The sequence below is a fragment of the Macrobrachium nipponense genome, chromosome 3 (genome assembly GCF_015104395.2).
Source record: "Macrobrachium nipponense isolate FS-2020 chromosome 3, ASM1510439v2, whole genome shotgun sequence".
NCBI classification, from domain to species: Eukaryota; Metazoa; Arthropoda; class Malacostraca; order Decapoda; family Palaemonidae; genus Macrobrachium; species Macrobrachium nipponense.
Genome location: NC_087202.1, coordinates 115,188,585 through 115,203,158, shown reverse-complemented (window position 1 = coordinate 115,203,158; position 14,574 = coordinate 115,188,585). Strand labels below are relative to the sequence as shown.

The window sequence follows — 14,574 nt, the reverse complement described above, 5'->3', positions numbered from 1 at the left end:
AGGGCGCACAGTCGGGAGATCAATTTGTACCTCATACTTATGGCGTTGAGACGCAGCAAACTCCAGTCAAATGAGGGTTCTATTGCTTTTTGAAAGCAAGGTAATAAGCCGAGAAGATGGCTGGTTGACAACTCCTGTATCTTTGAATCTTTTAAATGCTTTTTACTTTATTCAGAATTTTAATTAGCATTTGTTAAGCTTTTAGTATTCCAATAGCAGGATGAGTCATTTGGGCTAGTCTTTGCATTTGCAACAATGAAATCCGTGCATCATGATTATTATTATTATTATTATTATCTATTTTTTGCTCTATCACATTCCTCCAATTCGACTGGGTGGTATTTATAGTGTGGGGTTCCGGGTTGCATCCTACCTCCTTAGGAGTCCATCACTTTTCTTACTATGTGTGCCGTTTCTAGGATCACACTCTTCTGCATGAGCCCTGGAGCTACTTCAGCCTCTAGTTTTTCTAGATTCCTTTTCAGGGATCTTGGGATCGTGCCTAGTGTTCCTATGATTATGGGTACAATTTTCACTGGCATATCCCATATTCTTCCTATTTCTATTTTCAGGTCTTGATACTTATCAATTTTTTCCTTCTCTTTCTCTTCAACTCTGGTGTCCCATGGTATTGCAACATCGATGAGTGATACTTTCTTCTTGATTTTGTCAATTAACGTCACGTCTGGTCTATTTGCACGTATCACCCTATCAGTTCTGATACCATAGTCCCAGAGGATCTTTGCAAGATCATTTTCTATCACTCCTTCAGGTTGGTGTTCGTACCACTTATTACTGCATGGTAGCTGATGTTTCTTGCACAGGCTCCAGTGTAGGGCTTTTGCCACTGAATCATGCCTCCTTTTGTACTGGTTCTGTGCAAGTGCCGGACATTCGCTTGCTATGTGGTTTATGGCTTCATTTTTCATATTGCACTTCCTACATATGGGAGAGATGTTATTTCCATCTATCGTTCTTTGAACATATCTGGTTCCTAGGGCCTGATCTTGTGCCGCTGTTATCATTCCTTCAGTTTCCTTCTTGAGCTCTCCCCTTTATAGCCATTGCCATGTGTCATCTCTGGCTAGTTCTTTAGTCTGTCTCATGTATTGTCCGTGCATTGGTTTGTTGTGCCGGTCCTCGGTTCCGTTTGTCATTCTCCTGTCTCTGTATATTCCTGGGTCTTCGTCTACTTTTATCAGTCCTTCTTCCCATGCACTCTTGAGCCACTCGTCTTCACTGGTTTTCAGATATTGCCCCAGTGCTCTCCCTCCTTCCTTTCGTGTTAAGTATAGTCTGTCCTTATTTGCTCTTGGGTGTGGTGCTTTGTGTATTGTCATATGTTTTCTGGTCTATACTGCGGAGTTCTGACTTCGTCCATTCAACTATTCCTGCGCTGTATCTGATTACTGGCACTGCCCATGTGTTTATGGCTTTTATCATATTTCCCACGTTGAGTTTTGACTTGAGTATCGCCTTGAGAGTCTGCATTTATTTTTTCCTGATCGTGTCCTTCATCTCTTGGTGTTTTATATCCCTTCCTTCCATTATTCCCAGGTATTAGTATCCCATCTTATCTGTGTTTGATGTTGCTTCCATCTGGTAACTATCCCTTCAGTCCTTGTTACTTTGCCGTTTTGTATGTTGACTAAGGCACATTTTTCTATTCCCAATTCCATCCTGATGTCCCCAGATATAATCCTTACAGTCTGGATTAGGGTATCTATTTCCTTGATGCTCTTACCATACAGCTTGATGCCGTCCATGAACATCAGATGGTTAATTCTGTTGCCTCTTTTCTTGAGTTGGTACCCAGCATCTATCTTCTGCAGTACTTTTGTTATGGGAATCATGGCTACTACAAAGAGCAGTTGGGACAGTGAGTTGCCCTGGAAGATCCTTCTCTTGATATTAACCTCTGCTATTCTTATTCCAGTGGGGCATTGTATTTTTGAGGAAGCCGATGGCGTTTTCCTCTACCCCATATATTTTCATGCATTCTATTAGCCATGTGCGTGGTATCATGTCTAAAGCTTTCTTATGGTCAATCCATGCCATGTTTAGGTTGGTTTTCCTTCTACTGTTCTTCATTACCATTTTGTCTTTTGTGCCCCTACACTTCCATCTGCAGCCTTTCTGTTGGTGGGGGATGGTGTTTGTCTCCTCTAGGTAGTTGTATAGACTTTCACTGATGATACCTGTTAGATACTTCCACGTTATTGGAAGGCAGGTGATAGGCTTGTTGGTATCCTTATTCCTGTTCATGTACTGTTGGATCTTATGTGCTTTGGCCTTAAGCCTCTGTTTTACATCTTCTATTGTGTTGTTTAGTCCCCTCTCCTGTACTTTGTATTTCTCGTTCAATTCCTCCCTTGTTTTCTTGCTTCTTAGCCTTTTTTCTGCCATCTCTTTCAGTTTACTCAAATCAGATCTCATCACCATGATTTGCTTTTCCAGGCGCCTTTTCCAAGGTGGTTGCTGTTTTGGTTTCCGTTGGGTTGGTTGTGTTGGTGGTGTTGGTGTTCGTATCCCCATTAGTTCTGCTACTAAACTTGCTCCTGAATATGCCAAGTTATTTGTTGCTGTGATACTGGTGGTGTGTATTATTCCCATTATTTCATTGACCTCTCTTGTTTTCTCCCTTAATTTCTTGGTGTTGTAGGCTTTCTCTCCTTCCATTGTCTGATCTTTTCTACCCATTCCGTCCTCTCTTTTACTTCGTTGTTTTCTGTGGCATCGTCTCTCAGTTCGTCTTCTTGCAATTCGTTGCCATGTGTCATTTCCCTTTCCATTTCTTCTCTTTCTTTTGGGGAGTGCCAGTTCTTTTTCTTTATGTTTCTTACTTGGTCTGCCAGCCTCTGCTCTGTTTGGGGGGTATTATTCCTTCTTCTACATCCTCTCTCCGTCGGGTTGCTATTGATGTAGCATCTCCATATTTCCTTATTTTCTTCTCTTGTCCATTTCTTCGTATGGTTTGCTTCTGTAGCTCCAGTCTCTGGCTGTTGGTTACTGTTGTTGTGGTGGTCAGTTACTGGATGACGACCTCCTATTGGGTCGAATACCTGGCTGCCGGACGAAGCTCCTCTGTTGCCAGAGGTTCCATTTACGTCGTTGTCGTTCAATCCTTCATTTCTTTCCATCATTACTGAGTTTTGTTATTTAACCCAAAGCTGGACCCTACCTCATCAGGAATAGGTAATAATTTACAGCTGAGTAGACTGAGGAAATTATGGTAAAGATCCTTTCCTAAGGCATCAATGCCGAAGAGAGTGGTCACCCATCCAACAACTGACCAGCCCCATTGACGACTTAACCCATGGGCGATGTAACTCACTCTGCCACGGCGCCACATATAATAATAATAATAATAATAATAATAATAATAATAATAATAATAATAATAATTAATTATTATTATTATTATTATTATTATTATTATTATTAGCAGTGGTTGTGGTACCAGTCTGTTTTCTACATATAATATTTTGATTTCTCCTTTTATTTCTGCTTTTAAGCTGTAACTTTAACACTTAATTATTAAAACATAGCTGTATTGTTTGAATTTTGGAATATGAAAGACTCCGTGCAAGATTACTGAACAATAGACAGTACTAGAAAGAGAAATTATATACGCGATCTGGTGATTTTACTGCTTTTATTTTGTCAATTTAGTCTTTTTTTTCATAACCCTCATTATCTTTACGAAAATTTAAGGAGCATTGCATGTGATACAGGAACTATCAATATTCTATTTGATTACATCATTTTAGAGATCCTTTGTCATGTATTTCATAATAAAGTAGGCTCTAATATTTTTCTTTCACTCAGAGTGTGGCGTCATCCCATCGCCCAGCCGCAGGGGATTGGCGCCCAGAAGAAATTTCATTTACGAAATGATTCGAAGTCCAAGAAGACTATCGTCTCCCGATCCCGACCAGTGGAGCCCATCGCAATATCTTACAGGTTCCACCAAGCCCCGAAGGCAACGCCCGAGGAAACCAGCAGCGAAAAGAAAACATAAGCTCAACGGGATTAAAAAGCGAAGACGCAAGACGAACAGAAACGAGGGGACTGGAGGGAATCGTCAACAAGTCACAATTCCTTGTGAATGTGAATTAGTAAATGGAGATTGTCCATGCCCAAACGGAAATACATCCTCTACTACGACGACGACTTCTACGACTACTACTACGACGACGACCTCTACGACGACGACCTCTACAATGACGACCTCTACGACGACGACCTCTACAATGACGACCTCTACGACGACGACCTCTACGACGTCGACCCCTACGACGACTTCTACCGAGAGCAACTGCGGCACCATCGTCAGGACCAACACTCAGACGGAAATCACCGTGATGGAACCCTCTGACTGGCTTCCCATCTTGATTCCAGTTGCTGCCGTGGTGGCTCCGGCTGTGGCCATCCCGCTGGGGGTTGGGATTCCAGTGGGAATAGCGGCAGCTCCTCCACCTCCACCACCACCACCACCACCTCCTCCTCCTCCTCCTCCTCCTCCTCCTCCCCCTCCTCCTCCTCCTCCTCCTCCTCCTCCTCCTCCTCCTCCTCCTCCTCCTCCTCCTCCTCAACAGGAGAATAACTTCGAAAGTGCTGCCAGGGCTTTGGTACCCAACTGTGATCATTATGGATACAAAAGATTAAGGCGAGATTTAGATGACCTAATATACCAACATACAGGAAGACCCTTGAACCCTAAAGTAATCGAGCTACTTAATGCTATAAACTACTGCAGGGTAAGACTTTACTTTTCTATTAAAAAAAAAAAAAAAAGTGTGCCTTCTAGATGTCCAAATTTCAAGAGTAGAGGTGATGTCTGATCACTCGAATATCGGTTTAAAATGACGTCATAAGAGAAGTTGTGTTAGGGTTGCTTTTACTTTACAGCTCTCCATATTAAGGTATCCTTACAACCTTATGCCTGTTCATATTATCTGAATTGATAATTTTTTTAGTATCATCGACATTAAAGGATAAAAAAGTCTAAATAGTTGATATTTACGTGAAATACTGATCTTACGTGAAAACCTGATCTTAGCGAAGCCTTCCAATGGAAGCAAACAAATAAGAATCAGAAAAATTAAGCTTTTCCCAGACAAAATTTTTTTAAGAATCAGAAAATATCAGTTTTTCCCAGACAATTTTTTTTTCTTTTTAAAAATCAGAAAAATTGAGCTTCTCCCAAACAATTTTTGTGTGTTTTCTATAGTAACCAAAACGTTTCTAGATACGTTTCCATAATCATAAATACTTATTGTTTCACATAATTTACTTATTTAGTAATAGGAAATGGATTATAAATTCTACATCAGTACTGCTAGGTAATGAGACAGCCAGACAATTTCTTTTCAGGGAACAAATTAAACTATCACCTAGTAATATGGCATGTATCACATGCTTGATAATAATGTATCCTCCTTAAATATAAGGATGACATTCCAATTTCTAAACTTTCTTTTCTAGTATGGGTCAGCAGAGAGGCCAAATGCTTTAGCTGCTCAGTATGCACTTGGAGGGGGTCCGGCGGATGTGGAACCTCCCAAATATTGGCCTGGATTTGTAAGTCCATTTGAAGGATTTCCTTTTTTACTTATATACATTACAAAAGTTAACAAATGTGATGACAATGGAAATATTTTACGGACATAAATTTATTTCTTAGTTACCACAGTGGCTATCTGTAATACTGATCGTTTGAAATCATAGTTTTTATCTGTTAGTGATTTGTCAAGTCAGCCTTTTGCAGGATTTCGCCGAGTCAGTAGCTGCTCTTTCAAGATCTATATTGCCTGACATTAAGTGTTCTTGTTTCCAGTATTTTGGGAGGGCGCGTGTGTAGAGGTTTGGAATCTAGCAGGGATTAATACCATAGTTTTTTAAATAATTAAAATAAAATGTATATAATTACTCCTTCTGTTAACTTGAAATTCGAATGCTTTCTGTCGAGAATTCTTTTGTAGCTTAGACTGAGTTAGTTAGTTAGATAACGAACCATTATTTTCTTGCACTTCAGTACCGCAAGTCGAATGCTTAAGCCGGTTTTTAAAATAGTTTTCATTGTAACAAAATTTTAAATTTGATAAGGAATAAGTATTTATTTTGCCGTGATGTGGAACAATAATGTAATGTTCATTGACTTTCAAATTTATAAAAAAGAAAGAGATTTGAGATCTCAGCTTAAGCATTGATCGATTTCCTATTTCAGCAGTGACTGGTCATTATGATTAAATGGTAAAATATTTGTTTTAGTGCTTCGACTAGACTAATATTGTATATATGGAGTTCGACAGCATCCTTCAAGCTGGTATCAATATTTATAAAACATCGAAAATTAGTTTCGTAGAACTGAAAGTGAAAGCATTTCAAATTTAAATCGAAGACAAGAGAATATTTAGCATTTTCAGGTGGCATTATTTACCATTGTTTATTCAGTTGGGGCAGTCAATAAGTTTAAAATCTGCTAAAGGCTAATTACTTCAATTAAATTATTTATTTACTTCATAGACCGTGATTAATTTTTGATGCCTAACAATCGTAGTCTTAGAATTTAGCTCCAAACTACACAAATTTGGCCAGAAAATTTCTAGTCTTTGATGGATCAACTTCGATGACTGAATAGACAACATTTCTCAAGTACATACAATAAGCATAATATTCAGCGTAACAAACTATAACAATTATTTTGCTAGGCTATAAGATCCATTGGTCATGAAAGCAACTGAGATCAATGAAGCAAAAGAGACAGAGTATCGAAATAAAATTTAATGAACAAACAGAAGTAGGTTAAGCATCTTATTAGTTAATTTGCAGGTTGTATATGCCTGTCTAGCTATAAGTCCATCAATGTACGCATGTGTTTATTTATGCTTACATGTATATATACATATTAATTTGTGATAATAGACATATGCTTAAAAAAGCCTTATCTATAAAAACAGAGTTATCCAGCATTATTCATTCATAACGGGCCCGAGGACGACAACAGTGGCTTCCCAGTAACTCCAGCTCCTGGATCCAGCAATCTTCCATCTATTCTTCCTCCTCTTCCTGTAACCGTTGCTTCTGCTGGGTCTCCTCTTCTACCAGATGAGAGAGAAAAACCTTTGGTATCACCTGTACCTGGTGTATTACCTACTACTGAAAGCCCGACAGGGATATTCACGCCTCCTGAAGGCCCTATAGTGATAGTCGCTCCTCCTGACAGCCCCTCGGTAACCATAGCACCCCCAGAAGATTCTTCAGTGATTGTACCACCTTCAGGAAGACCTGCAGTGACGGAAGTAGCTCCTAAAGGGCCTGCAGTGACAGCGACAGCTCCCCTAGGATCCTGCAAGTGACAGCCCGACCCCAGCTCCCCTAGGATCCCCTGGCGTGACAAGCGAACAGCTCCCCTAGGAATCTGCCCCAGGTTGACCAGCGGAACCCCAGCCGACAGCTCCCCTAGGATCTGCAGTGACAGCGACAGCTCCCCTAGGATCTGCGTTACAAGCGACAGTCCCCTAGGAATCTGGCAGTGCAGCGGACGCTCCCCCTAGGAATCTGCATGGGACAGCGGCACTCCCCTAGGATCTGCAGGTTGACAGGAGACAGCTCCCCTAGGATTCAGTGACAGCGACAGCTCCCCTAGGATCTGCAGTGACAGCGACAGCTCCCCTAGGATCTGCAGTGACAGCGACAGCTCCCCTAGGATTTGCAGTGACAGCGACAGCTCCCCTAGGATCTGCAGTGACAGCGACAGCTCCCAGGATTCTGCAGTGACAGCGACTAGCTTGCCCCTAGGATTGCAGGACAGCGACAGCTCCCTAGGGTATCTTGCAATGTGACGGAAGCAGCTCCCGAAGGTCCTGCTGTGACTGAGGCAGCTACTGAAGGTCCTGCAGTGATAGAAACACCCCCAGGAGCCCCTGGTGTAGCAGGAACCCCTGGTGTAGCAGGAGCCCCTGGAGATGCAGGAACCCTTGGCCTGGTCCCGGCAGCTGTTGGTTCAACTGATGGAGAAGAAAACATTAATGACAGAGACAAATTCTTTTGCGGAGGAGCACTTATAACCAACACGCACATCCTCACAGCTGCACACTGCCTCGTCACCATAAGGTAACTGTGGTCCTTATCCCTATTTGAAAAGATAAATTTCCATCTTTCGTGTTTATCGTTATAGATGCTATGATTAGCGGTTATCCTTTTTCTAACAACCGGAGAGATTTTCAATTCTATTATGTCTATTTTAAGGAATGTTGTTGGAAATCTTTCATACCCTAAATCATCCTAAATTCAGGTTTAAAGACGCAGGAAATTAAAAAAATAAAACCTACTAAGCTATAACCTGCGTTCTAAACTTAGTTTATATTCCAAAGCCGTAAATGAAATCAGTAGTTTAACTGTGATTAAAAAGAAGAAACTCAAAATCATAATATAAAAGCATCCCATTTCTTCAGTACTCCAGCTAATTTTAAACTTTGACAACCAACCACCTTACGTTGCCCTTAATCCAGAGAATTTTTTTTCCCTTGTAGGGCCAAAAGTTTCCGTTTTTCGGAGACTATAACATATATTAAAATTTGCTGTACATAAAACTAAAGATTAACAACTGCCTTGTCTCTCAGGCCATCCGTCATCCGTCTCGGGGAGAGAGATTTCACCAGAACCACAGAGAGCAAAGCTATTGACTACGAAGTCAGGAAAATCACTATACATCCCGACTATGACCCCAGATACAGATACAATGACCTTGCGGTAAGTTCATTCGTTTTCGGAAGGTGCATACATATGCGCTTCTATACTTAACGACATGCGTGCAGTACTCGTTTAATTACGAAATTATATAGATTCCGAGTAAATGGATATAAGCATCACAGTGTGGCTAGTTGAATAGAGGCTGCAAGGTGTCAGGGACTTGAAATTACATGTATTTATGTGTGTATGTAAGTATGTATGTATGTATGTATATATGTATGTATGCATAGGTAAATTAAACAGAAGTTTCATACATCTAAATATCTGAGTTGATACCCTTGTTATATTTCTGTAAATATCTTAAATTTTACTTTTCAAGTTATCTGAACGCTTTGTATTCTGGTTAATTCAACTTGCTCCCTTATAATTACACAACAGGTATAAAATAATATATTTTTCGTTTTCTACACTCATTTCAAGTCACTGACACCTTTCAGCCTATACATAGAAAGATATATTGATATAATCTTCAGATACAATCTTCATAACACGAAGATGAGTTAAGCCAATATAGTCCACAGGAGAAAAAGGAGAATAGCTCGATAATTTCGCCTTCCACCGGCTCTCTTCAAGGGCTTTATTAAAACTAAACAGAATAAGTATATACATGAAAATCGTTAGCATTTTTCTAACTGGAGATCATTTTTTATGATTTATTTTTATATGCTTATTCTGTTTATATAGTTATAATAAAGCACTTGAAAAGGCCTGGTGGAGGGCGTAATTATCGAGCTACTCTCCTTTCTCTCCTGTGGACTATATTGACTTAACTCATCTTCGTGTTATGAAGATTATATCTGAAGATTATATCTATCTATCTATTTGTTTGTATATATATATATATATAGTATATATATATGTGCATACACACACACACACACACACACACACACACACATATATATATATATATATATATATATATATATATATATATATAATATATATGTGTGTGTGTGTGTGTGTGTGTGAGTGTGTGTATGTATGTATGTATATACGCGCGCGTGTGTGGGTGCTTTAAATATTTTTATTTTCATTTCGTAGGTAATTGAGCTCGAGAGCGAAGTGGCTTTCACACCTCTCATCCGACCTTACTGCCTGCCTTCCTCAAAACAATTCCTAGACGGCCTCTCCTGCACCGTATCCGGATGGGGAACTCGTCCTAACGGTAAGAATCCTTTGGCTACGGTTTTACGTACGATAAAATCTCCTCTGGTCCATGTGAAAAAACTGATGAAGTGATTGCTGTGATGTACGCTCTTGAACCTTTATTTTCTTCCTTAGTCATTTATTCCTGTTCTCTTTAGAACTAGCGTCGACGCTCCTGCTAAATGTAGAGGTCACTGTGAGATCCTTGGACGAATGTAATGCTTTGTACGAGGAGGCTCAAGACCTTTTCACGGAGGAGTACCCGAATAAGTTAGACGACTCTCTCCTGTGCGCTGGTGGGGGTATCGGAAGAGATGTTTGTCGGGTAAGTATTTGTTGTGTAGTCAACGTTATGCATGTTTTGTAGTAGCGACGGCTACGCGATATTTCATAAACGGCCACACTAACACACACACGCACACAGTCAGGCACTTGCATGTATGTGCGAGTGCTGGTTTTTGTGTGTGCGTGTGTACGTGTTGATGGAAACATCAGTATTCATCTGTTAACTTCCGTAAAGTGAAACACCAAATTTAAATCTATACAAAGAGAGATGTCGCCATTGTCACACTTTAGATTAATGAACGTAATATTATTATTCCTTTGTCCTAAAATGTAGTATAATACAGATAAACAGAGCTTTTACATATTAAAATTACCTCCATGAGTTTAGTTTACCCATAGTGATAAGAAGTATCTTCTATTCTTTCTTTTATTAGAGATTTCTTTCAGCCAAAAACTATAATTACTCGTAAAATTACTTTACATTTTGATCAATTACATTAGTCTTCAAATCAAGTGCCATTAAAGAATTTACAAAGGTCTTCTGGGATCATTAAAGAAAATTCTTATAATTAACCCGATTCCGGCATCGATATTTTCTGGTACTCTAATAGTCTTTCCTGAGATTCTACATCTTTAGTTTTCCATCATTCTTTCCTAAGTGACCTTCAGCTATAGACAATCCTCTCCGAAGTTCGTCCGAGTCTCAGTTAAAGCGTTCTTTCATTTATTATTAATAAATACGATCACTTTCTTCAATATGTTTACCGTGTTTTTATTGGGTTTACTTGGTTTCTAAGACAACGATTAACTCGCGGCTGATGAAGAATTACTGTTTGATGTAGTGCGACTGTCTATACATAAAATAGTCATTTAATTAAAAGCTGTAGACGATATCACATATTTAGTCATTAGGTTATTACTCTTCTTTACATCATACCTTTGACATCCCTTGAGGCTACTCATCGAGTACGACATCAACTACCACTCATTATCAGACTTCTATTTATCTCAAAGGAAACTCACAGCGTTTCATTCCGAATTCTTAAATGGATGATACCCAGCTTGAAAATTCGCTGTTATACCAGGACAATATATATATTAAAAGAAGGCCAGTTATACCAGAAACGCAAAACAATAAATTTTCAAGATAAGTGAAAGTCTCTTCAGCCTTTATAATATTTCTTGTTGAATTTCATTTAATTATTGTTGTTCATCCTCAGGGTGATGACGTCATTCCAAAAACAGATATTTAACGATACCTGATCAATAAGAATTCTGAACCTCCAGGTTCTATGCGAGGTCATCTCGCCTAGAGTCAAAGTATATAGGGTCTGCTCAACTCGGCAGTGGGGGCGGAGCTAATACTGTGACGTCACAAGAGTAACACTTCCCGTGCTTCTCCATTGAATTACTTAAAGAACCTTTAGTTTTTATACATTTAATCCATATCGCATGGTGTTTTTAATAAAATCTTGATAAAATCTGTAAAGAGGTCACATGTTTGATGATTTTTAATACCCATTCAAAGTATACAAGGTCTGCTCAACTTGGCAGTGAGGGCAGAGCTAATGCTGTGACGTCACAAGAGTAACACTTCCCGTGCTTCTCCATTGAATTACTTAAAGAATATTTAGTTTTTATACATTTAATGCATACCGCATGGTGTTTTTCATAAAATCTTGATAAAATCTGTTAAGAGGTCACATGTTTGGATAAAATCTGTTAAGAGGTCACATGTTTGATTTTTTTTAATACCCACTCTCCCATTTAGTCCCCAAGCCTTGTTTTATTTCACATAAAATATACCAGCTTCTTTACTTATTCATTTACTTATTCATTGACAACTCTCTCTCTCACTCAGGTAGTAATATTATCAAGATTATAAATAATTCTTAAGAAATGTATTTAGTTATGTCACTGTGTTCATACCTCACTTTGAAAAGCAACCCTTTTTTTTTATTTATGCTAAAGGTTAGAATGATAGATTAATTATATTTTCCAAATCTTATTATGAATACTCATTGTTATGAAATAAATACAAAAAAAATGTTGATACAGGCAATGTAAAAAATGGCAGTTGCATTTGCACGACTTGACCACAAAAAAGAAAACAATATTAAAAGTATAAGAATTACATCATATACGATATATGGTATCAAAGGAATAAATGATAAAGACAATTTCTCATTAGCACTTCATATCACATAAATATACTTCCGAACACGTAAGTTTACATATATCACAAACTGTATACATAAAGGTATTAATTATGCATGCCTCAAACGATTATAATATTTTCGGAAAATGTACAAAAAAGTATTCCTCAGTCTGGCTGTATGTACCTGATGACGTTTCACAGGGGGCGGGGCTAGACTTGAGATCTCCCACGAACTCTTAATTTATTATAATTTTTGCGTGCGTAGATAGTTTTGTCTGTGCGCGACTATGGATTTGAAAGTAATTATAATTGTAATGTGTCATATACCAATTGAAAGGGCATTCTTTGTACTTTTACATGATATATGGCAAAATGTAATAAAATGAAAATTCTTCTGAGAACACCTACCAATTTTATTTATGCACTATGCAGTAAATTTTATCAGCTTTCTAATCCATTTTTCAGTTTTTTTCTATCATCATCCCTTAGTCAGATACGCAACGAAACGTGAATGTATGTAGGTTGACGGATGAAGTAATTGCACATTTTTGTGTGCGTAGATCATTTTTTCTGTGCGCGCTTGTGGGTTTGAAAGTAATCGTAATTGTAATGTGCCATATATCACATGAAAGAGCATTCCTTGTACTTTAACGTAGTATACGGCAACATGTCATAAAAGGAAAATTTATATAAAAAACGCCACCGCAAAAATATATTAAAAGGTTATCGTAAATATAGTTTCATAAAGATATGGTCCTTTTGTAACTGATGACGTTTCACAAGGGTCGGGGATAGGTTTTAGTACCGCCTCGTGAGTGGACCCTACATACTTTGACTCTTGATTTCGCCTACCTACGACACGAATGAACGTAGAGAGTCGACGGCAGGAAAATGAAGACATTTGTATATCTTTATTGTTTAAGGAATAACAACACATTGAACTACGTCACCTCCCGATTTATCTTTTCCACACTAACAACATCACGATCTTAAAATTACAAATAATCAACTAGGAACTGCATTTTTCTTAGGGTGATTCGGGCGGCCCGCTGGTGTACGAAGGCGGAGATGGGCGCAGCCAGGAAGTGGGCGTGGTCAGCAGCGGTCTTGGATGTGGTGACCCCCGATACCCGGGCATCTATTCCCGCACGGACGCCTTCCTGGCATGGATAGATTCTGTCGTGTACGGCGTCTGTGCCCGGGTATTGACGGTCCCTTAGATTCGTCTGCACAGTCGTTAATTTTTCTTTTCCTTTCCTATACGTACAGGGCTCTCCTTAATTATTAGTGTATTTATTTATTAATTAATTTATTTATGCATTTATTTATTCATCTACTTATTTATAAATACCCTACCATTAATTTTGTTGAAGGTGTTTTTATAGAAAACATCTGCCTCGTTATTTCAAATCTTTTTATAAATAGTCACAAATATATCTATATACACGAACACACACACATACACGTACAAACAGAAAAAAATTGTTAGTTACAGTCAACTGTAACATCATTGTGATGCGTTATATTCCGCAATATGTGCATGCAGTATAATGGCGCCCATATCCAAAAAGTGTTTGCTTGCATGCCTATGCCTTTATATATATATATATATATATATATATATATATATATATATATATATTTATATATATATATATTATATATATATATATATATATATATATATATATATATATAAATAAAGGTTGCGTCAATAACTTTATAAGTTCAGTAATAATTATTTGTCTGTAAATTAATCCAGTTCACAAATCTATATGTGATCTTGTAGTTTGTACACGAAAGGCGTTTGAATAAGTAATGACATTGTAAATCATTCACATGAGGCTAAAATTACCTACACGGGAGCAGAGGATGAAATGGAAGTACCATTTGTACAATTATAAATGTATTAGTCCATGGACCATGTTTGCTCGTTGTAATGAATGACCAGCGTACCAGTCCATCTACAGTCATAAATGATAGAGGCTTCGTAATGCAATTACTGAGTAAATTTAGGAGTATCCGCGGATGCGAGAATCAAAGAACTTTAATTTTCTTTTTCTGCAACTGACCGTCAACAGCGAAAAATAGACATCAAAGTTTGCGCAGGCATGTTTGATGTTGCTGATCAAGGGTAATGGTGAAAGTAAAGGACTCAAAAATCAAAAATCCTTTATCGGGGTCAAAGGTTGTCCGTTTGGGAGTCAGAATCCCGAGAAGGAAAA

The 14,574-nt window shown here is 38.4% G+C and overlaps 1 protein-coding gene across 1 annotated transcript in view; it reads left to right on the top strand.

Moving 5' to 3' along the window:
• Positions 1–13,949, top strand: part of LOC135222479 (serine proteinase stubble-like) — a 30,064-nt gene extending 16,115 nt beyond the window's left edge. The window contains exons 5-12 of the mRNA XM_064260563.1: positions 3,829–4,760; positions 5,488–5,583; positions 6,963–7,357; positions 7,804–8,118; positions 8,628–8,757; positions 9,802–9,925; positions 10,065–10,231; positions 13,381–13,949. Coding sequence (XP_064116633.1) covers positions 3,829–4,760; positions 5,488–5,583; positions 6,963–7,357; positions 7,804–8,118; positions 8,628–8,757; positions 9,802–9,925; positions 10,065–10,231; positions 13,381–13,569 — 2,348 coding nt within the window. The 3' untranslated portion in view covers positions 13,570–13,949. The remainder of the gene's footprint in view (positions 1–3,828; positions 4,761–5,487; positions 5,584–6,962; positions 7,358–7,803; positions 8,119–8,627; positions 8,758–9,801; positions 9,926–10,064; positions 10,232–13,380) is intronic.
• The last annotated feature ends 625 nt before the right edge of the window (positions 13,950–14,574 follow it).